Source organism: Chanodichthys erythropterus, chromosome 19, assembly GCF_024489055.1.
Source record: "Chanodichthys erythropterus isolate Z2021 chromosome 19, ASM2448905v1, whole genome shotgun sequence".
In the NCBI taxonomy this organism is placed as follows: domain Eukaryota; kingdom Metazoa; phylum Chordata; class Actinopteri; order Cypriniformes; family Xenocyprididae; genus Chanodichthys; species Chanodichthys erythropterus.
This window is the reverse complement of record NC_090239.1, coordinates 32,927,212-32,954,111: the sequence shown is the minus strand read 5'-3', so window position 1 is coordinate 32,954,111 and position 26,900 is coordinate 32,927,212. Positions and strand designations below refer to the sequence as shown.

The window sequence follows — 26,900 nt, the reverse complement described above, 5'->3', positions numbered from 1 at the left end:
TCATAGTATAAACTTAAAAAAAAAAACTCTTAACCCTCGTCAAGACTGCGACGTAAAGACCTTTCTCAGGTTGGGCGGTTTATATACTTATATACACCGATTGCTAATTATCCATAAAATGTACTGTTTAAAATTTGAAATATAAAATTGATGCGTTCTTTCAACCTGCGGAAGTGTCCAAAGATAGAAATGACCTAATGACGCAATCTATTAGCCAATGACGCGATCAGAAAGCGACAGTTCGAATCGTCTGATTCATTGTAAAGTGGCAGAATGTGCCAACTCGGATGCGGAAACGGTACCAAAATCGACGATTAAATGGAGTAGGACACTCACAATCAAATATGTATTTTGTTTTTGAATAGCTAACCTTTTTGACCATGAAGCTGGTTCATAAAGACATCGAGAAGGATAATGCCGGGTGAGTGTTTGAGAACACATGACTGTGTATATCTGTACAGCACTTTTGGACATCATGTGTGCTTTCCGAGTGGAGTGCTGTGGCAGCACCAACATGCTGTAATGGGATCATGTGACAAAACCTGGGTACTTACTTGGTATAAATAAAAACATAATGCAGTTTTGTTTGTCGAACTGACTCGGAACGCGCCTGATATATCCCGAAATGCTGTCAGTGTTTGTTAACCCAGTGCTTTGTTGACAAACTTGGCATGTTTCACACACAATATTGCCAAGCCCCAAATGTGTTTTTCTTTGCTGTAGCGCACCATATTGACCGTATGGGGCGAGTCCTCTGCGCATATATAGATAGCAGTAGGGTGGAGCTGCGTGTTTTAGGCTATTAGAGAATAATGATAATGTAATAATAATAAAATAATAATAATAATAATAAATAATAATAGTTAAACGCTACAAATAAAATAGGGGTTCCACTTTCTAGCACTTTACGCTTGAACCTCAAATAACTGATAATCCAGGGCCAGGGTTTTTGGGTTGACTCATTTGTAAACAAATGAGTTGAATTGAGGTCATATATGTATGTATGTATGTGTATATATATATATATATATATATATATATTACTGTATTTTAGTCTGACTCTCACCATGAAATAGCCATAGTAGTTATAATTGCATTAAATTTTAAGCAAACAAAGAAATCAACCTGAAATATTGTTATTTATCATCATTATTTAAGGGTTATTAAACAACATTTTCTTATATTAAATTTAGTGTCACAAATCTAGGAGTTAAAGTGGACCCTGAGCTTAAATTTAACAGTCAGATCACAGCTGTTGTCAAATCAAGCTTCTTTCATTTGAAGCAGCTTGCCAAAATAAAGCCAATCTTGTCAAGACAACATTTTGAAACTGTAGTCCATGCCTTTGTAACCACACTGCCGGACTACTGTAATTCTCTTTATGTGGGGTCCTCCATCACTCGTCTCCAGATGATACAAAATGCAGCAGCACGTCTTTTAACGGGCACACGTAAATATGAGCACATTTCTCCTATTTTGGCTTCTCTACATTGGTTGCCCATTCAATTTAGGATTCATTTTAAAATTCTGCTATTTGCTTTTAAATCACTAAATGGTCTTGCACCGCCATACCTCGCTGAGCTTCTTCGCCCGTATAAACCTGCTCGCTCTCTCAGATCAGACGAACAGCTGCTTCTGACTGTGCCGAAAACAAAGCGTAAGCTCAGAGGGGACCGTGCTTTTGCTGTGTGTGCCCCTAAATTATGGAATGCTCTGCCTTTGTATGTTAGGCAGGCAACCTCTTTATCTGTTTTTAAAACCCTTCTCAAAACCCATCTGTTTTCTTTGGCTTTTGATACCTAGTAAGTTGTCGATTTTATGTATTTAATTGATTTATTCTGTTATTTAAATGCTTTTATTGTTTGGTTATTACTTATTTATGTTTTATTTTTTCTGTACAGCACTTTGGTCAACCTTGGTTGTTGTAAAGTGCTTAATAAATAAAGTTGGTATGGTATGGTATGGTAACATTTATGATACCTTTTCTGCCTCGTGGGCAGGGTATATGACAACACAAACATGATGATTTTTGTTACCAACAATTTATATTGTTTTCCTTCTTTTAGTCAGGTGACACTAATACCGGATGAAGCAGAGGATATGTGGCACACCTACAACCTGCTGCAGGTGGGCGACAGCCTCAGAGCCTCAACCATCAGGTCTGCCTCACCCCCCCCTGTCTTTTTCCAGTTTTGGTTTATCATGCTTAATATCAGAGATTTTGCCCATATGTTTAATGATGAAAATAATCTGATGTCATAACCAGGAAAGTGCAGACGGAGTCCTCCACGGGCAGTGTGGGCAGTTCACGTGTGCGCACCACACTGACTTTATGTGTGGAGACGATAGACTTTGATTCCCAGGCCTGTCAGCTCAGAGTCAAAGGAACAAATATCCAGGAGAACCAGTATGTGAAGGTCAGTGTGCATTTTTAATGGTTTAGTACTTTCTAAAATATATTTTTTAAATGTTTTTTTTTTTTTTTTTTTACTATAATGCTAAATTTACACCTAAAATATAATTTATACTTCATACATTTGAATATTAATGAGAAAAACATTTATAATTGGCATTGACCCTCAGGGGATATTCCATATATTATTTTAGTCTAAATGTGAAATCTCGAATAAAAGTCATATTTCTTGTTTTGTGTCATATATAGATGGGTGCCTATCATACCATTGAGCTGGAGCTCAACAGGAAGTTCACTCTCGCCAAAAAAGTCTGGGACAGTGTGGTGCTGGACAGAATTGGTAATGTGTTGGTGTGTTTTTGGTGTATTTTCGGATTAAAATGAGCTTTTCTAGATAATAACAATTTTACATACTATGTAATGTTTGAAATATAAAACTATTTTGTAAAAATGGATGGTGATCATGTCTATCAGGCTGAAAAATTATTATTATTATTATTATTATTATTATTTTATTTGTCTTGCCTATTTGCATTCACTTAATACATACCTTTAATCCGGTATCTTGTTACTCTATTTTCCACCTAATCATGAATGGTTAGTGATCAATGGAATGAGTATAGAAATGGTGCACAGAAGATAGAAATTTGCATTCAGAATAGGTCCAAATAGATTTTAGCCAAATAGTGATACTTCACTGAATGGCCAATTTCACATGTATTTTGTGTATTTTCAAAATACTGTATTCGTATTTAAATACATTTTTTTTCACAGTATTTTGTATTTCTATTTTAAATACATTTTCATATATTTATGCCCATCTCTGCTCATCACCAGGTCGTTGTTTTTTCCATCCTGATTTATAGAGCAGGCATGTGATCCCGCTCAAAAAGCAGATGTAGCTGCTGTCGTGATGCAGGAAGGCCTGGCCAATCTGGTTCTCGTAACTCCAGCCATGACCTTACTCAGGGCGAAGGTTGAGGTCACCATTCCCCGCAAGAGGAAAGGCAGCTGTGCTCAACATGACAAGGTGAACCGATAAAACTTTGCAACAATAAATCTGACAATGTTTTTGTGTTTATCATTATATTAAACATATGAAAATGTCTGATACCACGAGATGTTTATGTTGGGTAGCTAAAGGTTGTTGTCACCCAAATCCAATTTTTCCATTAATTTGATAGTAGAATAATGTGAACTATAATTCTAACTTTACCAAGGGATTTCAGTTTGAATGTAAATGGCTCATGAAATGGAATGTGGAAAAAAAGGAATAAAGAGACAGGAAATATGGCTTGCCCACCCCCCCTTGTGTCCCATTAATGAATATAATAAAAAGATTTGGTCACCATTCCTGCTCTGAGTGAACCAATGAGAGGCCCTCGTTAAAGATATGCAACTATAATGTTGGGATTATCTCAGCAGGCCCTCTGATGAAGCGTTACCACATTTATTAACAACGTAAACATTTGCATATTAGCTATAGTTTCACATTTACAAGTTTACCGAATTATGACGACTTCCTCTTCTGAAAATCCCAGAAATGTGATTTTTATTTTTGTTTTTAAATCCATTATTTTATCCATTTAATCCATGAATTTTAAATGTAACTTTAATCTAAGAACAAGAACGAGATGTTGTCACTGCTGATATTAATTCTGGTTGCATTGTGCTCTGTGTTCTACTATACATTTTGTACACAGGTAGTAGGTTCTATGCATATAGAAATTCACAAACACTGCCCAGTAATAGTATGAGCAGGCCATGTCTGCTTGTTTTCTATTAGGAATATTATGGATACAAATATTGTTACTGCATGTATATTTAAAAATATGATACACATTTTATACAGTGACACTTATGTGTTCTATTTCAGGCATTGGACCGATTTTATGAGGCTGTCATGCAGGGCATTCTGAGACACTTCAATTTTGATGGTATTTTTTATTTTTTTTAATTAGATATAATGGACAAATAAATACTGTCTTTTTTTTCATATGTATAATTTGTATGTGTTTCTCAGTGGTGAAGTGTATTCTGGTGGCCAGTCCAGGCTTTGTGAAAGATCAGTTCATCTCATACCTTTTTAAAGAGGCAGTGAGACAAGACTGCAAAATTCTTCTGGAGAACAGATCCAAATTCATGGTGGTTCACTCCTCATCTGGACACAAGTATTCTCTCAAAGGTCAGAGTTCCTCAATCATCTCTTCATCTTTTAAAGTAGGGATGTGCAAAACCTTAACACCTGGTTTCACAGATAAGGCTTAAACTGTTCCCAGACTATAATGCATGTTTTAAATGAAAGTAACTAGCACTGGCATGTCTTGAAATACTGTATGTCAGTGACATTGTTTTGTCTCAAGATGCACACCAATAATGTTTTTTTTTTTCCTCTCTCTAAGACACATTTGTAAAAACTACTTAAATGTCCTAATTGAACTAAGGCCTAATCCTGGCTTAATCTAAGCCCTTTCTGTGAAACCGGGCCTACATTTTAATGATTGACTAGAAGGCTTGCCAAGGTTTATGCTCCTCCAGGAGCATGAGTGGAAACCCCTGGCATAAAGAAACACATTGAAAGCCTGATCATCTTTACAGATGCATTAGCATTAAATTTGCAGTATTGCACATGCACTGACAGAAAACATTAGCTTTTATTTGACAGAAACAACTGTGTGAGGGGCAGCACAAAAGCTGATTACACAACATGCAAAGCAAGTGTGTAAAACATTAATACAGTCATGGGCAAAAGTTTCTGCAGTGACAAATTTTGTTTCTTGCAAAATTTGCTTCTTCAGTATTTGTATTTTTATTTTTTCACATGTTTCTAGGGTATACTGGAAAACAATAAGCATTTCACTTTATGATATATTGATTTCATTTTATGATCTATAAGTCACAGGTGTCGCCAGAATGTGTCTGAAGTTTCTGCTCAATTTACCCAACAGATAATTTATTATACCATGTTGTAATTGCCCCTCTTTAGGTGGAAGCAAAAACATTGTTTTCGTGTGTGTATTTAAATGTAAATAAGATGCTGCTCCCCACTCTGCCGAGCCTTTACATCTTATGCCTTAGATACTTTGGCAACAACAAATAAAATGTTTGTTTCTAATTATCATCTGAATTGCAGTTCTTCGTCAAAGGTTATTATTTGCCTGCTTTTTAAAGCCATATCAGTTTAAACTTTTGATATGTGGTTTTCTGAGCATACACATCCGAAGCGTGCGCACAGAAAGCTGCAAATAAATTGCGTTTTTTCGTGTCTTATCGTGCTTAAACCATCAAATACACACAAAGTTCACATAAGCCAAACTGGGAAAGAAATGGCATGTGTATATTAAATCTGTTTATTAGTAGCAGCAGCCGAATGTACAATACCTGCTGCTAATGGGAATCAAACGATAAAAAAGAAAAACAGCTAATCACTCACTGCTCTTGACTGAACAACTTCAGTAGAATCAATTTCTTACTTGAATGTTGCTGTTAAATGCTGCAACAAGGAAATAAACATGGTGAACTGTGTATGGCTCACTCGGAAGTATCTAAGGTAATGTAAAAGTGAATTTTGCATAATGTATAACACCATTCAATATATGCAAAGAGTCAGTATTTACAATGTTGACCCTTTTTCTTCATAACCTCTACAATTCGCTCCGGCATGCTGGATATCCCTTGTGGAAAAAAAGTGCACTTTAGTATACTTTTATAAAGTGTACTTATTGCAAAAATAATATACTTTAAAAGAACACACTTAAGTGTGAATTAAATGTAATGTTTTCATCGCTTAAGTGCATTATATCTGTACTTAATTTCAAATATATCACATATTAAGTTCATATTAAATGCAATAAGTTGAACTTAAGAGTGATTTTTTTGAACAACTTAAGTGGTACTTTAATACAACTTTATGACAACCTTCGTAATTGCTTCTAGTACCTTTAAAATATAGTTAAAGTGCACTGCCCAATGTACTAACAAGCAATTAATGTGAACTAAAATATATTTTAATATCAGTTATCAATACACTTAAGTGTGAATTAAATGTAATGTTTTCATCGCTTAAGTGCATTCTATTTGTAATTAATTTCAAATATATCACAGATTAAGTTCATATTAAATGCAATAAGTTGAATTTCTGAGTGATTTTTTTAAAGCACTTAAGTAGGACTTTAATACAATTTTTTATGTACTTCAAAATATGGTAAAAGTATACTTCCGAATGTACTGACAAGCAATTAATGCGAACTTAAATATACTTTAATGTAATTTACATGTACAGTATTATATAATTTAATACATTTGCAATTACATTTTTTGTACATATAATAATGAAGTTACAATTTAGTATATTTCAAAATATTACAATCAACACAAATGCAAATTGAAACCCTCTACATTTACTGACAAAATAATCTCTAAAAAAAATGCACAAAAACCTTTTTGTTGATGCACAAGAAAAACCAAGAAACACTATACACAATCACAAACAATTACAACACTTTAACTCTTATTTAGAAAGAGTCTGGAGGACAGTGAGGCTTATATGCACTATAATTTTCTCCATCACATACAAAGGTACCTAAACCTACCATCACAATCTTTCTGCATTTTTACATTTTCAGATAAAATCATTCTGTATAAGATGATAAATAAGATAACACCCATGAATTAATACAAACAAAATGTAAAGAAAAGATTCAAAACTTTGGGTAACACTACAATAATTTTCTATTAGTTAACTACTTTAGTTAACATGAACTATGAATGAAAAATACTTTAAGCATTTATAAATCCTAGTTAATATTACGTATGCATTATTAAAATCAAAAGTTGCATATGTTAATAGATAATGCACTGTAAACTAACAGGAACAATAACTATACATTTTATTAACTTGAGAAAAAAAAATTATTGCCTAATGTTAACAAATATTGATAAATACTGTAAAAAAAAGTCAATGCACATAGTTAGATAATGTTATCTAATATATTAATTGATGTTAACAAGCAAGACCTTTTGTAAAGTGTTACCTTTTGTAAACCTTGTTACTTATAAGCTCTGCAACCCTTACTAGCACAAACATTAAACAGGACAAAAAGGTTTCTTCTAAAATCTTACTCCAGCATTACAGTGAATGTAATTTTGAAAAGAAAAAACAAAACAAACAAAAAAACAATGAATTCCAAAGACACAAAAACAAGAAAACCAAAATTGTCTGTCACCACCTTTTTTTAAGTTGTATGAAAAAGTGTCAATGTCCCAGAAGCTCTTCATCGGCAGAAAACCTTAAATCTCCATGAAGCTGCGAACCACCTCTACACAGTATGCATTAATGAACATGTTCCAAAGAGGCAAGAAAGTAAAAAAAATAAATACCTGGAGGAAAAAAAAAACAAAAAAGAAGTAAGAGTCAGTCCATTATTATAATTGGTTCAATCGAATGAAATCAATAGATATAGATATATATACAGAATTCCAAAGTTTATATACACCTTTGTAGGTTTGAAAATAATAAAAACCCATTTGGTATTCCCTAAAGGCAAAGAGTTGCTGATAGTGATTGAAGCCTGTGGCCAAGATGTTTACTGTGTACTGATAATTTCCTCCACTTTAATACCAGTTACAGTGTGAAATAAATATGAATGAACATCTGAAGGTATGTTACAAGATACTGTACAACTGATCCATAACATGTCACATTTAATCGCTCAATCAGTGTTTCAACGCGTGGAAAGACGTCAATAAAACAGCTTGTAAACAATGTCATGTAACATCACATTTACTTCAGAAAAATCATATTCAGCATAAACTCATTAGTCAGCTATAGAGAGGAGCGTTCTGCTAATTATATGCACCACGTTACATATTCATTATAATTTTATTTTAAATATTTTATTTTTATAATTAATTTATGTATTTAATGATTGAATACATAATTTATGACAGCTACAATTTAAATGTTTATATTTCAAAAAACAATTTAGAGTAGAAATATGATTATGTAATTCTAAAGTTTCTAATTCTTAATCATAACTTTATTATAAAACAAACAAATCATACAAATTAGCATTGTATTTGTTTCTTTATTTAGTACTTCCCTGATGAAGCAGTTTATTCTGCAAGGTGTAAGTAAACTTTTGACCGCAACTGCATCACCCAAGATGAATAACCTCAGTCATCAGGACAACACTAGTAGAATCCTGGGAGAAGCTCCTTCACATTTCCCACAAACACCAGGATTCCAGTGACCACACCATCTTCACTGACACTGGCCTTTCAAAATAGAGAACATTTTTATAAACATTTTTATACTTTACAAGGAATTAAACATAACTTTATCAATTACACAAATATAGATAAATAACCCAAGGCCCAAGCAAATTGAGGGGTTTTGCTTTGAAAATAATTATATAATAATATCATTCTATATAAATATAAATATATAATGATTAGATGGGGATTTGTAAGTGCACAGGTGAGAATTTATTACTTGCAAACAGAAAAGATTCAAAGCATTTAAAAGCTATAAGGACAGTTGATGGCAGTGTTTTAGCTTAATTAATGGAAAAACATGGAACATCACCTCATCAATACAGGTCTTTGATTCCACACAGCTTGCACTGTATCTCCAATAACAAATCTGTACTGATCCTACAAAATGAATATATAAAACAACAGATAAGCACAAAAATATTACATATTACAAACACAAACAGTAATTGAACAACTAACTTTTCAAATGCAAAAAGAAAAATAGATTATAAGCATTACTGGTGGTTATAATAGCGATTAAATGTATATGATTGTCTTTAAATGTTACAAGATCAGATCTTTGAATTTAGTTCTGCAAATTTAACTTAGTCATTTAAAATGATTTAAAAAGTCAGAGTTCAGTGTTCTTTAAACACGCCCACACACGCGACCACGTTCATATTGTATAAGAAATTATTATAATGCAATCATAAATAAATTACAGGAAACATGATTAATTCACCTCCATATTGCGATTAAACTAAATAATTTACACTCATAATAACTGCTATGTTCCGGTGAAAAAATAAAGATAAAGAGAGCATATATCAAGATACTTACTTGCTTCTTTATTTGTAATACATAATGTCTCATTTGTAGTCATCCAAACGTGCGCTCCTTTGTTTTCTTCTTTGATCAGCAAAGTTGCATCGCGATCACAGAAAGATGGCTGAAGGTGCATTTTTCAAACTCTGGTGAAGTAATGCGCCGTCATGACGAAGTATTTTGGCGCATACGCATGATTAAATTTGTTCAAGTTTAAGTTTTTCTAATTCATTGTTGTAGTTAGACTGTAAGTTTACAGAACGTGACTCATTCACCTAACTGAAATTAAATAATTTTATAGTTTAGTCTGATTAAAATTAAATGTATTTTTACTGAATATGAATTCAAATTATTTTTTAGATCTGTTAAACTTTTGCTTGCAATTAAATAGGTTTAATCAACTTAGAACAGCAATGATATTATAAGTATTATACAGATATGTAAAGTACAGCACTGTTGCATTAAGTATCACAAATACAGCGCTCCGTAAAAAAAAATAAATAAAAATAAAAATAAAAAATTTTTATGTCAAATATTATGTAGAAAACTGACACTAGTCGAGTTTAGAGCAGGAGCTGGTGATAAAAATTTCAACAATAAGTTGTAAAGGATTATACACTGTATAAGCAAGTGTTTTGAAATTCAGAAAAATAAATTTCAAGTGTATTAATGCACACAGTATTTATCAAAGACTAAGCACATTTAAAATACATTAACAAATGTCATCTTGGACAACACACTTAAGTTGAAATTAAAATAAATTATTTTATTTTATATGATGTGCTTTAATATATAAGTCAATACATCAGAATAAGTTTACTTATTTAAAACACTATAAAGTCATAATTAGGTAAAAATTAAGTGCATTTTTAAAAAGTGCTCTTAGGCATGTTTAGAAATATTGTCATGAAAGTGTACTTTCTTCAAGTACAACTTAATAAGTCATTATTACAAAGTGCAATTTTAAAAAAGTGTTAATAAATATTGTCATTTAAGTGTACTTTCTTTAAGTACAACTTAATAAGTCATTATTACAAAGTGCATTTTTAAAAAGTGCACTCAAGTGTGTTATTAAACATTGTCATTAAAGTTTACTTTCTGTAAGTACAATTAATAAGTCATTATTACAAAGTGTATTTTTAAAAAGTGCACTCAAGTGTGTTAGTAAATATTGTAATTTAAGTGTACTTTCTTTAAGTACAGCTTAATTTGACATTATTACAAAGGGCATTTTTAAAAAGTGCACTCGAGCATATTAATAAATATTGTCATTAAAGTGTACTTTCTTTAAGTAAAACTTAATTTGACATTATTACAAAGTGCATTTTTAAAAAGTGAACTTAAGCATGATAATAAATATTGTCATTAAAGTGTACTTTCTTTAAGTAAAACTTAATTTGACATTATTACAAAGTGCATTTTTAAAAAGTGAACTTAAGCATGTTAATAAATATTGTCATTAAAGTGTACTTTCTTTAAGTAAAACTTAATTTGACATTATTACAAAGTGCATTTTTAAAAAGTGAACTTAAGCATGATAATAAATATTGTCATTAAAGTGTACTTTATTTAAGTACAACTTAATTTGACATTATTACAAAGTGCATTTTTAAAAAGTGCACTTAAGCATGATAATAAATATTGCCATTAAAGTATATTCTATTTAAGTACACTTAAGTGGCCTTTAATTTTAATTATATTGTATTATCTGCAAGTGCACTTTTTAAAAAGTATACTAAGTACACACAAAGTACACTTTCAATACAATTAAGTGCACTTTTTTTCCACAAGGGATCAGCTACTGGGCTCCTGATCGATGGCAGTCCATTTTTGCCTTTATTAGTGCTCGGGGTTAATCACAATTTGTGGGCTTCTGCTTGTCCACTCAACTTTTGAGGATTGACCACAGGTTCTCTATAGGATTTAGATCTGGGAAGTTGCCTGGCAATGGATCCAAAATTTCAATGCAATGATTTCACCTGACTACTACTTTTTACTACATTTTCTCAGGTGCTGATGATATGATTAGTAAAATGATGTTAACTGGTCATTTTGTGGCAGTGCCAAAAAAAATGTGAAGTTTTTGTTTTGTTTTGTTTTGCCAATGAAGCTTTTTGCAATTATTAAAAGCATGAGATCCCTCTGCAAAATTATCTAGAAACCATGTGAATCAACACCGAAACAACTGAAGCAGCAAAACACAAAATTTATGTCATTGCTAATACTTTTGGCCATGGCTGTACAGTTAATTAAACAATGCTAAGATAAATAAGCATCTGCTTGACATGTTGGTTTTGGTGATTGGTGAACAACACACAATTTAATCTGATTGCACTATATTTTGTTTCATTTTTGTTTTTAGTTAGTAAGTTTAAAAAAAAGCATAAATTCAAAGTTTCAAATCAAACTGCCTTAGGGTATTGTTCAACATAAATTTCCTCCATAGCACCACAAACCATAGCCCAACCAGCGATATTGGTCCGTCTCCAATCAGACATTTATTATGAATGGTACTAAATGCAGATATTAAACCAAATAAATAAGCTAAATTATTTTAATCATTTGTTACACAAAATATCCATCATCTTATGTAAAGCATGCTCCAGTTCAGTGACATAAAACTGCTTATGCACATCGTAATGATGATGCACTTCGGTGTAATGAGTGTTTTGACTCACAAGTTTATAAATGTTGGATTTAGAAATATTAATATTATTAAAACGGTCAGCTATTTGACAGACACCAAGTGAGCAAATAACACATTCGGGCTCTGCAGTATTCCACAAAGCTGTGGATTCTGCATACTGAATTCTGAAATTCATTGTTGAATGTGGTGAAATTGGTTTCATTACTAACCGTATGTACGCATAAATGTTGTGCGTGATGTGTACGAACAATCATACTAAATTATTCAAAATTTATAGGAAATTTAAGAATAATTAAAACCACATATAAACAAAAATCACACTCTCAGTGGCCTTATAAATGTGTTAAAAACTATTTTTATGCATAGATATTTAATCTTAAATGTAGTTTGTCATGTATATAGTATATGAGAGTGCTTTGGTTGTTTGTGGAGACCGAGCATGATTCAAAAGGGCATTTGATTGTACAAAAATGTGTATACGGAGAAGGAGAATTTTCTTTTTATTATCTTTAATGTAGTGTGTAATATAGCTGTTTGTAAAGTTTTAGTCAACTTTTAGAAACTTTTAGTTTTTAAAGTGACATTATAAATATGAGATTTTACATCTACAGAAGTGCTGTGTGATCCAGCAGTCACGGCTCGATTGTCTGACACTAAGGTGACTAAATTTGGATTTGTACATTTGCACACATAGCTTGTTGTATTCTGCAAGCACAGTGTATTCTTGATTACTGAGTTTTTTGTTTTGTTTTAGGCAGCTGGAGAGGTCAAGGCTTTGGAAGACTTTTACAAGATGCTTCAACAGGAGCCTGATCGAGCTTTCTATGGGTGATCAAACTCCCTACCATTTAAATGTGTCATTTCTTTCAATATTACACTTCAGGCAGAGGTGTAAAGTACTTGAGTAAATGTAATTAATTACTGTACTTAAGTATCTTTTTGGCTACTTTGTAGTTGTACTGAAGATCAAACAAGTAAATGTACTTTTTACTCCACTACATTTGTGATTAATGATGCAATTACAAATTCAATTTTTCATGGCAGCTAACTTTTTTTTGCTTTACGTGAATGTGAGTGCTTTAGCAGGTAGTTTCTGATCGCAGGTGTTTGATTTATTAGATGAGGAATTGACTGCAGCTGGTGATGAGGCTCAAACCACCACACACAGTAGACTTTGACAATTTAATTTTACTTAACATTATTTTATTTATCCGCTATATTGACAAGACTTTTTGAAGGATACTGGTTTATGGCCTTTTTGTGCACCTGAGATTAACCTGAGATTAACTTGAGAGTTTGTAAACATTTTAAAAGGTTGTTGTTGACCTTGATTTATTGCAACATTGATGTGTTCAGTTTTATTTTGATTTTAGAAAATAAACTTGCATTTCTCATCTTGCAAATCAATTGTTTCTTAATTTCACTGGCATTTCTCTCAGGTTTTGAGGACTAGTGCATCTCTAAGCCTACGTTCAGCATCAGTTAAATACTTAAGTAGTTAAAATCAAATACTTTAAGACTTTTACTCAAGTCGTATTGGAATTGGTTACTTGTAACTTGCAGTGGAGTCATTTTCGATGTAAGGTATCAGTACTTTTACTCAAGTATGGTTTTCAGGTACTCTTTACACCTCTGGTTTCAGGACTTGTAACGTATTATTGATACATGATCATTTAACAGTCTTTGCATCTATTAATCTTTTGTTCTGGACAGATTGGCTCATGTGGAAAGAGCGAGTGAAGCTTTAGCCATCGATGTCCTGATGATCAGTGACAAACTATTTAGGTACTTTTGAAAGAAATAAATGCCTTTTTTGACTATATATATATAAAAATGAATGTATATGTATGTACTTACTTTTTTTCTTCTTTATGATAGACATCAAGACATAGCCACCCGCGGCCGGTATGTTCGGCTTGTAGACGGTGTAAAGGAAAATGGAGGAACTGTCAGGTATTTATACATGACTTTTCAATCCAGTAAAGTCATATATTTATAGTGTTGTCTGCTTTATGGAAAATCTTTTGCTCTCGGCAGGCACCAATAATGTTGACTTTTTCTTCTTTCCTTTAAGAATCTTCTCAAGCCTGCATGTATCTGGAGAACGTAAGTTTCTTTTGCAATGTCTTTGTTTCAGAGAGAATTTTTTTGGATCATCATGTGACTGAAATGGTGTGATTTGTCTCTGTAGAGTTGAATCAGCTGAGTGGAGTGGCGGCCATCCTGAGGTTCCCCATCGCTGACGTGTCTGAAGCTGAGGAGGACAGTAGCTCTGATGAAGACTAACATTATGGTCTTGTGCAAAAGGATCTAGTATGAAAGGTCGAAAATGCTTCACATTTAGGACTAAATGGAATAAGAATTCAATAATGGCCTTAATAAAGGATTTGAAAGCAGTTGAAGCATCACAAAAATGTGGATAATTTTGATTATTTGTGATTTAAGCAATTACAAAATAATCTTACTGAATGTTCAACTTTTCTGTGTACACTACTCACAATAACACCCATTCGTTTCATTTTTTTATTGAATTTTCAACAGTGATTGGAGTGCATTCAGAAAGTGGTTTGCTTAATAGACCATTTCTTTGTCAGCGTCACAGTTAACGTCAAACATACCCAAACATACCCAAATAGTCAAACTCAGTAAAGCATAAACACAATGTTGTTTAATCCATTTACAATATTACACAAATTTTAGTCTTGCAAAATGCAAATGCAACTTACCTAGCAACACAGTTGCAGTTTCCAGTCAATATGTAGCTTAGATTTAATGTAGCTACTTTCTTCATTGACGACGACTCATATCTTACACATCACCGTCTTGGCAATACCTCTGATCGCAATACACACATCACACTGACTGCGTTTTGCTGTGTAACAGGCTAACAACAATGCCACTAAAACCCAAAGTACACTTAGTTTTTAATGAATACGTTAGGGTATGTTTCAGGGTTGCCAATTCTGGATAACAAAACTAGCCCAATGACCCTATTCCAAATATTTCTCAAAATTTGCCTCTTGCGTACTTAAATATATAAAAGTAATTATAAACAGTCTGTTTTCAAGGAGCTCACAGGTTCCCTACTAGTGCCCCTCCTTCACAAAACTCATCTATATCATTTGTAGAATGTAAAATGGATCAAATATTTCAATGCAAGCATTTTAGTAAAATGCAATTAGAGCACTGTCAAACCTTTGCCACGCTGGAAAAAAAAAATCAACCCATGGCAACAGTTAAAAAGCTCAATTCTGTGGTAAAACCACATACTTGGCAACCCTGATATGTGTAGAGTGTGCATGATATAAATTTCATCATTAGCATAGCAGTATGAGCTTACTGTATGCAAGCAGTCCGGTTTTTCTAACCATATGCTTGGCTTTCATATACGGTTTGACATTTTTTGCACTAATTAATTGGTCGTAGTGTTCATTTAATTAACAAATCTATGACAAAAATGAATTTTGTTTCAATTGTTGACGAATAAAGACAAGACTAAAATGTAGTTTTAAAAAGTTAAACTTTACCAAAACCTCTCCCTATTTTCTTCACCAAAAAAAATCTCATATAAGGTTTTTAGCAAGCCTCTACAAGCTTTTAAGATTGGGGTTGCCAAATGTTGTTTAAATCCCTAAAATCCATTCCTTTAGATAGATTTCTGCCCTGTGTTTTACCTAATTGTTGCAACCTGGCAACCATGCTTGCACGCTTTCTCTACACTGTGGAAAAACGTAGGTTGGAGTTCCGTTGTGATATTCTGCTCAAATGAAAGTGTAATACAGACAGTCTGTGTTCCTTCATGAGCCGCTTGTGTTGATTGCTTTGGCTAAATCTGCAATCAAACCTTCTCGGTGATGAACTGTAATAAATCCAAACATGAATCTTAACTATGTTGTTTGCTAGTGTGGTTGCAAAATAAATGACCTGTCACCGATCTGTGACAACACAAAGTCTTATTGTTTCAATAGGAAAAACATAATTTGGAGTTAATATTAGGAATTTCACTGTTTTAGCTTTTGAATTTTACCAGTTTTCATAATGTTCATTTATATAATAAATCATATTGAATTTATCAAGATGAAATTACAATAATTCAGATAAAATGTAAAAAAAAAAAAGTTTTTTTTTTCAAATGACAATCATAATCAGTAATCAAGATTTTGATTTCGAGCAAAGTAACTGCCGCATTTTAATAGCATCAACATACCTCTTTTTTTTTTTTCTCCCCCAAAGGAGTGTGTGAGTAGTTGACTCCATTATTTTGTGCTTCTTCATAAAGGACTATTACTAGTTGTATTACAAGTAACTTGTTTACAAGTACGCATTACAAGTAACTTGAGTTACATAATCAGATTACTTTTTCCAAGTAACTAGTAAAGTAACTCATTACTTTTTCAATTTACAACAAAATATGTTACTTTTTTCACATTTATTGACTTGACAACTCTCCTGTCCCCATGTTGAGAGAACTAAAGTGCAGAGGCGTTGTGTGCGCTGTGGAAACATGATGGTTATTGTAGTTCTAAATGTGAACATGCATTTTTTCATCTCACTTGCACAAAAACATTAATTATTCCTCAAAATGAATAAAAACAGTGAAATGTAATCTCAGAATTTTACGCAAACCTGTAATAATTAACTATATTAATATACACAAATATACTTTATGTATTTAATCTCACTTTATTTACGAATGTCTTTGCTGCTGACCTTCAATTATCTAATTTCACCATACTAATAAGCAAAAATTACTTTAAATTAGATTTAGAAAAAAGAGTGTTGAACTTCCTTCTGTATGTATCCCATTCTTCTTTAATCCAGAATGGCAGCACAGCTGAAAGGTATGTTTGAGCTGCGCCCTCTATTGTACAGGCATAAATATGCTTTTCCTTCAGCCTGAGGCTTATTCATTTCACTTTTGGTGTGAAAGGGCCTTAACAAAAATAAAATTTTCTTGTTATTAAAAAAAAACAAAAAAACAAGCAAGCCGAGCCCAGGTGAGAAAAAGTAACGCAATTAGTTACTTTTTTTAGAGAGTAATGCATTATTTGTAATGCATTACTTTTAAAAACAACTTTCCCCAACACTGGTCATGATGCTAAGGTGTTGTTGGGTGGCTGAATGAGTAGAAGAGCACATCCACGTCTCCGTGACTTTCTGTTCTGTATTTTTGCCCGTTTTCTAGTCTTTATAATAACTTCAAGAAGTAATAGCACACCTCAACATGCCACACAGTTTGTGTCATCAATATCTAAAATGACAAATACTGCACTGTTGAAAATTGAAAGTATGAGAGTACATGCTATATAAACCTTCACTTCGTGTGCCTAGATTATTTCAGTGAGTTACAGGGAAAGACTTTCAAGTCCAGCTTGTTTAATTCAAATAATATTTTTTATGGATATACATTTCATATTTCACATTTATAGCACCTTTGAAATAGAAATCATCAGGTTTGCCAACAGTAATGCTGTAAAATCAAGGATACAATCACCTGGATTGAATTCCTGAACCTTGGAAGCATGAAGTGCATTCAAAGATTATCATTTAACATTCTATTGAGGTTTCCCTTCACAAGATCTTATTTCATTTTTTTTAACAATATCTTTTTTTTTTTTAAGGATTTGTACAATGGTATTCTTTGGTTCTCAACACAACAATAGGTCTGTTCTGATATGGCTGTAGCCAGCAGTGAAAAACAGTGCTAAATGCAAATTGTGTACAATTCAACTAACCATTGTGCGTGCATAATATATAGGCCTATCAACTTTTAAAAGAAAAGGGACTCTTTCCATATACAGGTGCTGGTCATATAATTAGAATATCATCAAAAAGTTGATTTATTTCACTAATTCCATTCAAAAAGTGAAACTTGTATATTATATTAATTCATTACACACAGACTGATATATTCCAAATGTTTATTTCTTTTAATTTTGATGATTATAACTGACAACTAAGGAAAATCCCAAAATCAGTATCTCAGAAAAGTAGAATATTAATTAAGACCAATACAAAGAAAAGATTTTTAGAAATCTTGGCCAACTGAAAATTATGAACATCAAAAGAAAGTATGACCATGTACAACACTCAATACTTAGTTGGGGCTCCTTTTGCCTGAATTACTGCAGCAATGCAGAGTGGCATGGAGTCGATCAGTCTGTGGCACTGCTCAGGTGTTATGAGAGCCCAGGTTTATCTGATAGTGGCCTTCAGCTCTTCTGCATTGTTGGGTCTGGCATATCACATCTTCCTCTTCACAATACCCCATAGATTTTCTATGGGGTTAAGGTCAGATGAGTTTGCTGGCCAAATAAAACATGGATACCATGGTCCATAAACCAGGTACTGGTAGCTTTGGCACTGTGTGCAGGTGCTAAGCCCTGTTGGAAACTGAAATCTGTGTCTCCATAAAGTTGGTCAGCAGCAGCAGGAAGCATGAAGTGCTCTAAAACTTCCTGGTATACGGCTGCGTTGACCTTGGATCTCAGAAAACACAGTGGACCAACACCAGCAGATGACATGGCACCCCAAACCATCACTGACTGTGGAAACTTTACACTGGACCTCAAGCAACATGGGTTGTGTGCCTCTCCTCTCTTCCTCCAGACTCTGGGACCCTGATTTCCAAAGGAAATGCAAAATTTGCTTTCATCAGAGAACATAACTTTGGACCACTCAGCAGCAGTCCAGTCCTTTTTGTCTTTAGCCCAGGCGAGACCCTTCTGACACTGTCTGTTGTTAAAGAGTGGCTTGACACAAGGAATGCGACAGCTGAAACCCATGTCTTGCATACGTCTGTGCGTAGTGGTTCTTGAAGCACTGACTCCAGCTGCAGTCCACTCTTTGTGAATCTCCCCCACATTTTTGGATGGGTTTTGTTTCACAATCCTCTCCAGGGTGCGGTTATCCCTATTGCTTGTACACTTTTTTTTCTACCACATCTTTTCCTTCCCTTCGCCTCTCTATTAATGTGCTTGGACACAGAGCTCTGTGAACAGCCAGCCTCTTTTGCAATGACCTTTTGTGTCTTGCCCTCCTTGTGCAAGGTGACAGTGGTCGTCTTTTGGACAACTGTCAAGTCAGCAGTCTTCCCCATGATTGTGTAGCCTACAGAACTAGAGTAAAAGGCCTTTACAGGTGTTTTGAGTTAATTAGCTGATTAGAGTGTGGCACCAGGTGTCTTCAATATTGAACCTTTTCACAATATTCTAATTTTCTGAGATACTGAATTTGGGATTTTCCTTAGTTGTCAGTTATAATCATCAAAATTAAAAGAAATAAACATTAGAAATATATCAGTCTGTGTGTAATGAATGAATATAATATACAAGTTTCACTTTTTGAATGGAATTATTGAAATAAATCAACTTTTTGATGATGTTCTAATTATATAACCAGCACCTGTATTGTCGTTGACATCAAAGATTGACATCTGTCATTTTGTAGTTGTAAATTGGAATATATATCAAAGAAATTACCATTACATTAACAATTGATATGACCACCATCACTCCGAGATTTCTTTAAATATCATGACATATCACTCTGTAAGTTTATTCACCAGGACAGTGATATACCTTCAACCAAGTTAAATCCTCCAGCATGCCCCAGTGTAAGTACAGAATGGACAGGATGACCATGATGTGCATTATTTGGTGACTATTTAACCAGTAGTCGAACCGTCCAGGACTGAAACGTTCGGGCAGGCGGGAAATATTGACAAGTCCTCCTAGCAATGCCAGAGCATCCATGGTGAAGTAGAGACGAAGGGAGCTAGGGCTTCCTCTGCCTGCGCCAGTCAGACGCAACATAAAGAGAAGGAAGCGGAAAAACGCCTGCCATACGAAAGATTGCAGGCGGTGCACGTTACTTCGTGCAGTGACAGCACAGTGAACACCATAGCCAGAGAGGAGGAGATATGCCAACATCGCCACACGACGGGAAGATGGATAACACAACAAAGTTATGTAAATGATTGGCAGAGCACCTGCAAAAAAGAAAGTACAGAAATGCACTGAACTTTGGCCTTTGGCTTTTGAAAGAATTAAATTCAAATAAGCAATGATTCTTGGATTTTCAATACACTATAAAGATTCTAAAAGTTTTTTTTTTTTTTGCAGTGATGCCATAACTTTTTTGGTTCTCCAACTTTTTTGGTTCTCCACCTTTAAATTATCTTTATTTTATTTATTTTTTTCTTAATGTGAAGAACATTTAATCTGGTTCCATGCATGTTAAAGGTTCTCCGTGGAACCATAGATGCCAATAAAGTACCTTTATTTTAGTATAACCTATAATAAGAGATTATTGAAAATTAAATTAGCACTAATCTGAATCTGAAAGATGTGTAGTTTGAAAGTCACAAATTTAATTTATGTTAGTGCACTGCACCGGCGTTCTACTCATCAACGCTGTTAATGTCTATGTGGTTTTTCGAGGCGCTTCATTTACCCCAATGGAAATCATATTTATACTGTCTGATATATATCCCTAAATAGCTCACAATGTGCCATTCGCCATTCAGAAAATAGTAAATGTCTGAACAAATAACATGACATATGAAATATACACTTCATCATATTTGACACATCAGGCTTTTATGGCTCATGTAGTATGAATATGTAGAATATGGAGCTCATATTCAAAGAGGGGAAAACACACCTGAGTTTTATTCAGAGGCCCAAACTGAGCAAAAATATGCCAATTGGTGCAGTTGCTGATATTTATTTGGTCAAAAAGTAAGATTTTATTTTCTGATTGTATTTAAATGGTTAGTTATATAATCAAAGCTTTGAAGTTTTATTTCTGAGGGGCAAAACAATGTAACACAAGATGATGATTGAGAGATAATTGAGAGTACAAATAAACTTCCTTCAAAAGCCTGATGTATCACATTTGACACATTTTAACATGATTAAAAAAAAAAAAAAAAGTATAATAAAGTAAACCCAAGTTAATTCAGTCCAGTAAGATTTCTTCTTGAAATATTACTAACAATGTAAAAGTTATTCTAAAAATAAAAATAAAGATGATCAAAAAGGGGGACATATTTGATACTTAAATGCCTTTTCACTTCTTTATGATTCGGAATGTATATAGAAAATGCAAATTCCTTTACTTGTGTATAAGAAAAAAATCCTGACTTTAAATTCATGCGATATTGTGAATGGGAAAATATATTTAAAATCTGCAGTGTACTGTGAAACCATGTCCTGCTGTGACATCCCTGCTGGGGATTCATACACCTGGAGGCCTCCCGTTATAAGCACATTGTGGAAGCACTCCAAATGTTAAATATTTTTTTTACTGTAGCCTACCAGTATTTTATGGTAGTCACTTGAATTTCACATACAGGGCATTCAGTATGTTATTAACAGTTATTTCTGTTGCCTTAAATTTTTAAGTATATTTAAATTGGTTGTACAAGCAATTTCAAATTTTTTAAATCTTACCTAGTTGAATCTTAAAAATTAAGATGAAATTGGTTAAATTATTTTGATAAGTTGTAAAAATGTGTTTTCATGTCGGTCATATTCTGAAATAAATCATTACAATCAAATATAATATAACATTTCAATAAGTTTATGATTTGCTAAATGCATATATGTACAGTATCTCACAGAAGTGAGTACACCCCTCACATTTTTGTAAATATTTTATTATATCTTTTCATGTGACAACACTGAAGAAATGACACCTACAATGTAAAGTAGTGAGTGTACAGCTTGTATAACAGTGTAAGTTTGCTGTCCCCTCAAAATAACTCAACACACAGTCATTCATGTCTAAACCGCTGGCCACAAAGGTGAGTACACCCCTAAGTGAAAATGTCCAAATTAGGCCCAAAATGTCAATATTTTGTGTGGCCACCATTATTTTCCAGCACTGCCTTAACCCTCTTGGGCATGGAGTTCACTAGAGCTTCACAGGTTGCCACTGGAATCCGCTTCCACTCCTCCATGACGACATCACGGAGCTGGTGGAAGTTAGAGACCTTGCGCTCCTCCACCTTCCTTTTGAGGATGCCCCACAGATGCTCAATAGGGTTTAGGTCTGGAGACATGCTTGGCCAGTCCATCACCTTTACCCTCAGCTTCTTTAGCAAGGCAGTGGTCGTCTTGGAGGTGTGTTTGGGGTCGTTATCATGTTAGAATCCAATATGTTGGATCATGCTCTGCTTCAGTATGTCACAGTACATGTTTGCATTCATGGTTCCCTCAATGAAATGTAGCTCCCCAGTGCCGGCAGCACTCATGCAGCCCCAGACAATGACACTCCCACCTCCATGCTTGACTGTAGGCAAGACACACTTGTCTTTGAACTCCTCACCCGGTTTCCGCCACACACGTTTGACACCATCTGAACCAAGTAAGTTTATCTTGGTCTCATCAGACCACAGGACATGGTTCCTTAGTCTGCTTGTCCTCAGCAAACTGTTTGCGGGCTTTCTTGTGCATCATTTTTAGGAGAGGCTTCCTTCTGGGATGACAGCCATGCAGACCAATATGATGCAGTGTGCGGCATATGGTCTGAGTACTGACAGGCTGACCCCCACCCCTTCAACCTCTGCAGAAATGCTGGCAGCACTCATATGTCTATTTCCCAAACACAACCTCTGGATACGACGCTGAGCACGTGCACTCAACTTCTTTGGTCGACCATGGCGAGGCCTGTTCTGAGTGGGGTCAGGATGGGGTCAGTTAAACCGCCATATGGTCTTGGCCACCGTGCTGCAGCTTGGCAATCTTCTTATAGCCTACGCCATCTTTATGTAGAGCAACAATTCTTTTTTTCAGATCTTCAGAGAGTTCTTTGCCATGAGGTGCCATGTTGAACTTCCAGTGATCAGTATGAGAGAGTGAGAACAATAACACCAAATTTAACACACCTGCTCCCCATTCACACCTGAGACCTTGTAACACTAACAAGTCACATGACACCGGGGAGAGAAAATGGCTAATTGGGCCCAATTTGGACTTTTTTTTTTTTACTTAGGGGTGTATTCACTTTTGTGGCCAGCGGTTTAGACATAATGGGTCTCATTCATGAAACATTCGTAAATATACAAGTAAATATGTGAGTGATTTGCGCGTAAAGAGACCTTCCCGAAAACTCTTCTCCTGATTCACAAATACTTTGTAAACGTCAGAAGTGATAGTGAAATGTGTGTGTGTTAATGAATTCCAATCAGTCGTAAATGGGACGCGCGTGCACGCTCATTCTCAATTACCATAAATCCCGCCCATTAAATCCGACTGACAACTATATATGGGCATCATATTATGACACCAAACGAAGGATTTTGGCCATTTGGGGCCATTAGTTTGCCCAGCCCTATTGAAATCAATTCATTATTTGATTAAAGTGCTCTGTTTGCAGATGCTATTACTGGCTCTCACAATAAAAGTAAAAAGAAAAAACTTACGTAATTACTATATATAATATTTTTTCAAAATGCTGTGTAATGTACCTTATTAAGGTGAATTAAAATGCAGCCTTATTAATGAGCAAAACGTTCGGATGTTAAACGCACTATTTACGCGTGGCTGGGAGCAGGTGTTCTTTCGTACCAACTAACATTTGGAAAATACGAACATTTTAATGAATCCGAAAATTTACGCCAGAACCACTTTACACACGATTTACACAAAAAATTCGTTCTGCTTGTGTTTCATGAATGAGACCCAATGGCTGTGTGGAGTTATTTTGAGGGGACAGCTAATTTACACTTATACAAGCTGTACACTTACTACTTTACATTGTAGCAAAGTGTCATTTCTTCAGTGTTGTCACATGAAAAGATAAAAAATAATATAGTTAATAAAATATTTACAAAAATGTGAGGGGTATACTCACTTCTGTGAGATACTGTAAATGCAAATTCTAAATTTGCTAGGCACTCACCAAGAGTGTTGACAAGACAGACGCCAACCATGTCGAAGCACAGCAGTGTGTCATAAATAGGCGCTCCACCCTCATGGTTCATGAAGAGATGGTAGAAGACTGAACAAACAGTGGGAGACAGACAAGCCAGATAATGCACCACACCAATCCACCACTCATCAACTTCAGCCCATGGTATACTCACAGGCAAAAACAGCAAAAAACATATAAAGGGGATACCTGTTGGACAAAATACCAAGAAGAGAATGTTACAATATGAGACTGTTTAGTATGAGTGAAATGAACTACTGCAATAGAGTTGGTACAGTGAGCAATCCAAATATGTAATCACTAACAATCTTAATAATAATTTTTTTTTTTTTTTTTTTTTTACCCAGCATAGCCTGTAAATCAGAAAATCTGATGCAGTTGCTGATATTTGTATGGCCTAAAAGTAAGAAAAAATTCTGATAGCTTGTAATGTAAATCAGATCTTGACAGCATAGCAGACTATTTCCATAAAATGCCTATAAATATCAGTTGTCGCCCAATAATGTGTCTTAGTACACTGAAGTAAACCCGAATAAGTTGGCAAAACTCAAAACATTTGATGTAATCAGTTACATCAAAATTTTTAAGTTTAAGCAAGCAGAAGTGGCTCATAAATTAGTTTTCTACTTGTACATTTTAATTTAACTTGAAATATTTGAGTAAGCTAATTCATATATTTAACTTAAATTATAATGTAATCTGAACTTAAATATTTTTAATAATGGAAACTTGGCTAGCTTTAACTAATTTAATTAAATGCTAACTTGCTAATTGGTAACAATGTTTTGATAGCATTAACATAGCATAGCAATTGCTGAATGAGTACAGCAATAATAGAACATTTAACATTTATCTGTTCTTAAACCAAGCCCATGCTCCACTTGTCACCATGATGGTAACCCCCCAAAAATCCAACATAACAGAAACTCTTCTAAATTAGCATAGAAAAACATCAAACACTTTTAAATGTCCCACTTAAAATTAATCTTGCACAAAACATAATATATAACACTTAATTTTAGCATTTACGCTACCTTTTGAGTGTCATGGCAAAGCATGCTGGGAAATAGAAATCCCTGCCCAGTTTCGGTTCAATTTAAGTTTTTCCAAATTAAATGAAACATGTTCACACAACTCAAAACAGTGAAACAAAACACAAGATCACTTAAAAATGTGTCAATTTTTTTTAACTCGAATTCTACTATGAGTTCTAAATACTCATGAGAGTTAAGTTGATTTAACTATTTTGTTTAATTTAAGTTTACGCTACTCAAACAAATTATTTTGAGCATTAGGGTTTACAGTGATAAGATGATGTAGAGCTCATGTCTTAGTAAGATGATATCTGTAGTTTTTATTGTGGGGGGCACAATAATGCAATGTGATGCAATGCGATACAATGATGATTGAGAGATGTATTTGATGCATTTTAACATGAGTTGGATAATCAAATAAATCTGATAATCTGTTAATAAATCTGTTGATAACCATGTCGATATTTTAGGTGCCTTTGCATAAGAAATGTTACTTCTTTGTTCTAAAGTCCAATAAAATTCCAAAGCAAATCCATTAAAAATAATTGGTACAAACTGGTTTTAGTTCCTTTCAAAAGCCTCCAGAATTTTTACTGTACTTTTACTGATCACACCAATTATACATCATCACTTCCAAACCAGCAACTCACTAACGCGGATTAGATGTAATCCCATGTAATGCAATTTACGCGCCCTTCTGAACAGTGTTAGTGGGTGAACAGTGGAGAAAGTAGCCCTAAATTACATGTTCAGGAGGTTCCCCTCCTCTTTGAGAGCCACGGGATTTCCCCACTTTGTTTCTCTCCCATCAGTGGCACAATGCAGGCATTATTAATTGATTTTTAACATCCACAAAATTCCTTTACAGCTCCATTAGTTTACAACATACTGTATGTTAAACAATTTCTAGACGTTACAGTATAAATTATGCATTTTTTCCCATACCATGTGTATAGATGTTCCCAAATTCATTATGCAGGTAGAACAAACTTCGCAGACAGTCTCTGTAAGTGGATATAGGCCGGTATCCTGTCAGGACATACTTGTTGAACTGAAGATGTGGTGGTGAATTCTTAAAATCCAAAAGTTTTGGCCCAGCAAATAAATCCATAGTAGAAAAAGTTAAATATGCTCGGGTGTCCTTGACCACCTTCTTCATCTTCCTTTGGGAGGAAAGCCTGTGATCTCTTCAAATTTCTTAAATCAAGCTATGAATGCATAGTGAGCTAGTTTTTGCTAACTAGCTAGTTTTAGCTAACTAGTGATTGTAAAAGTTACTTTATGACAGCAGATACCCATTGTCTTGGAAGCACTGACAGGTAGAACTGCATCAACTTGTTGCTTGCAGAGAAGCTGTGGGCCAATTTACTCCTACTTAGTGTGTAGCCAATCAGCAGGCAGCAGTCAGGCTCAGCAAGGGTCAGCTCATGGAAGATTACAGTTCCTTAAGTACAAACACTAGCCTGCTGGTAGACTATGACACATCTGCTTTTTATTTCTTATTACTGACATTTATTTCAGAAACTGTCAATATGATAATCCCGGGATATTTTTTTTGAAGCTGTCCTATATAAAGTCTAGGGAAAACTGGTTTTAAATGAAAGAATGAGGGTTGGATTTAGAGTTTATTTGTATTTATTCAAAACCATACATAGCCTCAGCACAAGAAATTAAAAAGTAATAAATAATGGCTTCTAGAAAAAAAAAAAAAAAAAAAAAAAAAAAAACCTACATAAAACTAAAATGCATAAAACAAAATACAAGAAACATTTTTGTGGAATTACAGATT

At 34.1% G+C, this 26,900-nt stretch overlaps 2 protein-coding genes across 4 annotated transcripts; one reads left to right on the top strand and one right to left on the bottom strand.

Moving 5' to 3' along the window:
• Positions 1–217: 217 nt before the first annotated feature.
• Positions 218–16,251, top strand: pelo (pelota mRNA surveillance and ribosome rescue factor). The gene is made up of 13 exons (XM_067370108.1): positions 218–421; positions 2,067–2,159; positions 2,267–2,417; positions 2,663–2,753; positions 3,280–3,443; positions 4,290–4,350; positions 4,437–4,598; positions 12,752–12,798; positions 12,895–12,968; positions 13,854–13,925; positions 14,019–14,093; positions 14,215–14,246; positions 14,332–16,251. Exons 1-13 carry the CDS (start codon positions 381–383, stop codon positions 14,424–14,426), a joined length of 1,158 nt encoding a protein of 385 aa, XP_067226209.1. The 5' UTR covers positions 218–380; the 3' UTR covers positions 14,427–16,251.
• Positions 16,252–19,604: 3,353 nt separating this feature from the next.
• paqr4b (progestin and adipoQ receptor family member IVb) lies at positions 19,605–26,222 on the bottom strand. 3 transcript variants are annotated; one of them, XM_067370052.1, is made up of 3 exons: positions 26,057–26,222; positions 24,048–24,266; positions 19,605–20,130 (listed from the first exon to the last, which is right to left on the bottom strand). In XM_067370052.1, exons 1-3 carry the CDS (start codon positions 26,220–26,222, stop codon positions 19,697–19,699), a joined length of 819 nt encoding a protein of 272 aa, XP_067226153.1. In that variant the 3' UTR covers positions 19,605–19,696. The 3 variants fall into 3 exon arrangements, with proteins under 3 accessions (XP_067226153.1, XP_067226154.1, XP_067226155.1); XM_067370053.1 differs by having other exon boundaries at positions 24,048–24,152; XM_067370054.1 differs by lacking the exon at positions 24,048–24,266.
• Positions 26,223–26,900: the final 678 nt, after the last annotated feature.

What these genes read in the sequence shown, in the direction of transcription:
- pelo (XM_067370108.1), top strand. Translation starts at nt 381, where the DNA reads ATGAAGCTGGTTCATAAAGACATCGAGAAGGATAATGCCGG. An exon ending in GCTGTGCTCAACATGACAAG is followed by an intron (nt 3,444 to 4,289) that starts GTGAACCGATAA and finishes GTTCTATTTCAG; the next exon opens with GCATTGGACCGATTTTATGA. An exon ending in ACACAAGTATTCTCTCAAAG is followed by an intron (nt 4,599 to 12,751) that starts GTCAGAGTTCCT and finishes TTACATCTACAG; the next exon opens with AAGTGCTGTGTGATCCAGCA.
- paqr4b (XM_067370052.1), bottom strand. Translation starts at nt 26,222, where the DNA reads ATGGATTTATTTGCTGGGCCAAAACTTTTGGATTTTAAGAATTCACCA. An exon ending in TGGGAACATCTATACACATG is followed by an intron (nt 24,267 to 26,056) that starts GTATGGGAAAAA and finishes TTTGTCCAACAG; the next exon opens with GTATCCCCTTTATATGTTTT. An exon ending in CTGTCTTGTCAACACTCTTG is followed by an intron (nt 20,131 to 24,047) that starts GTGAGTGCCTAG and finishes TCTTTTTTGCAG; the next exon opens with GTGCTCTGCCAATCATTTAC.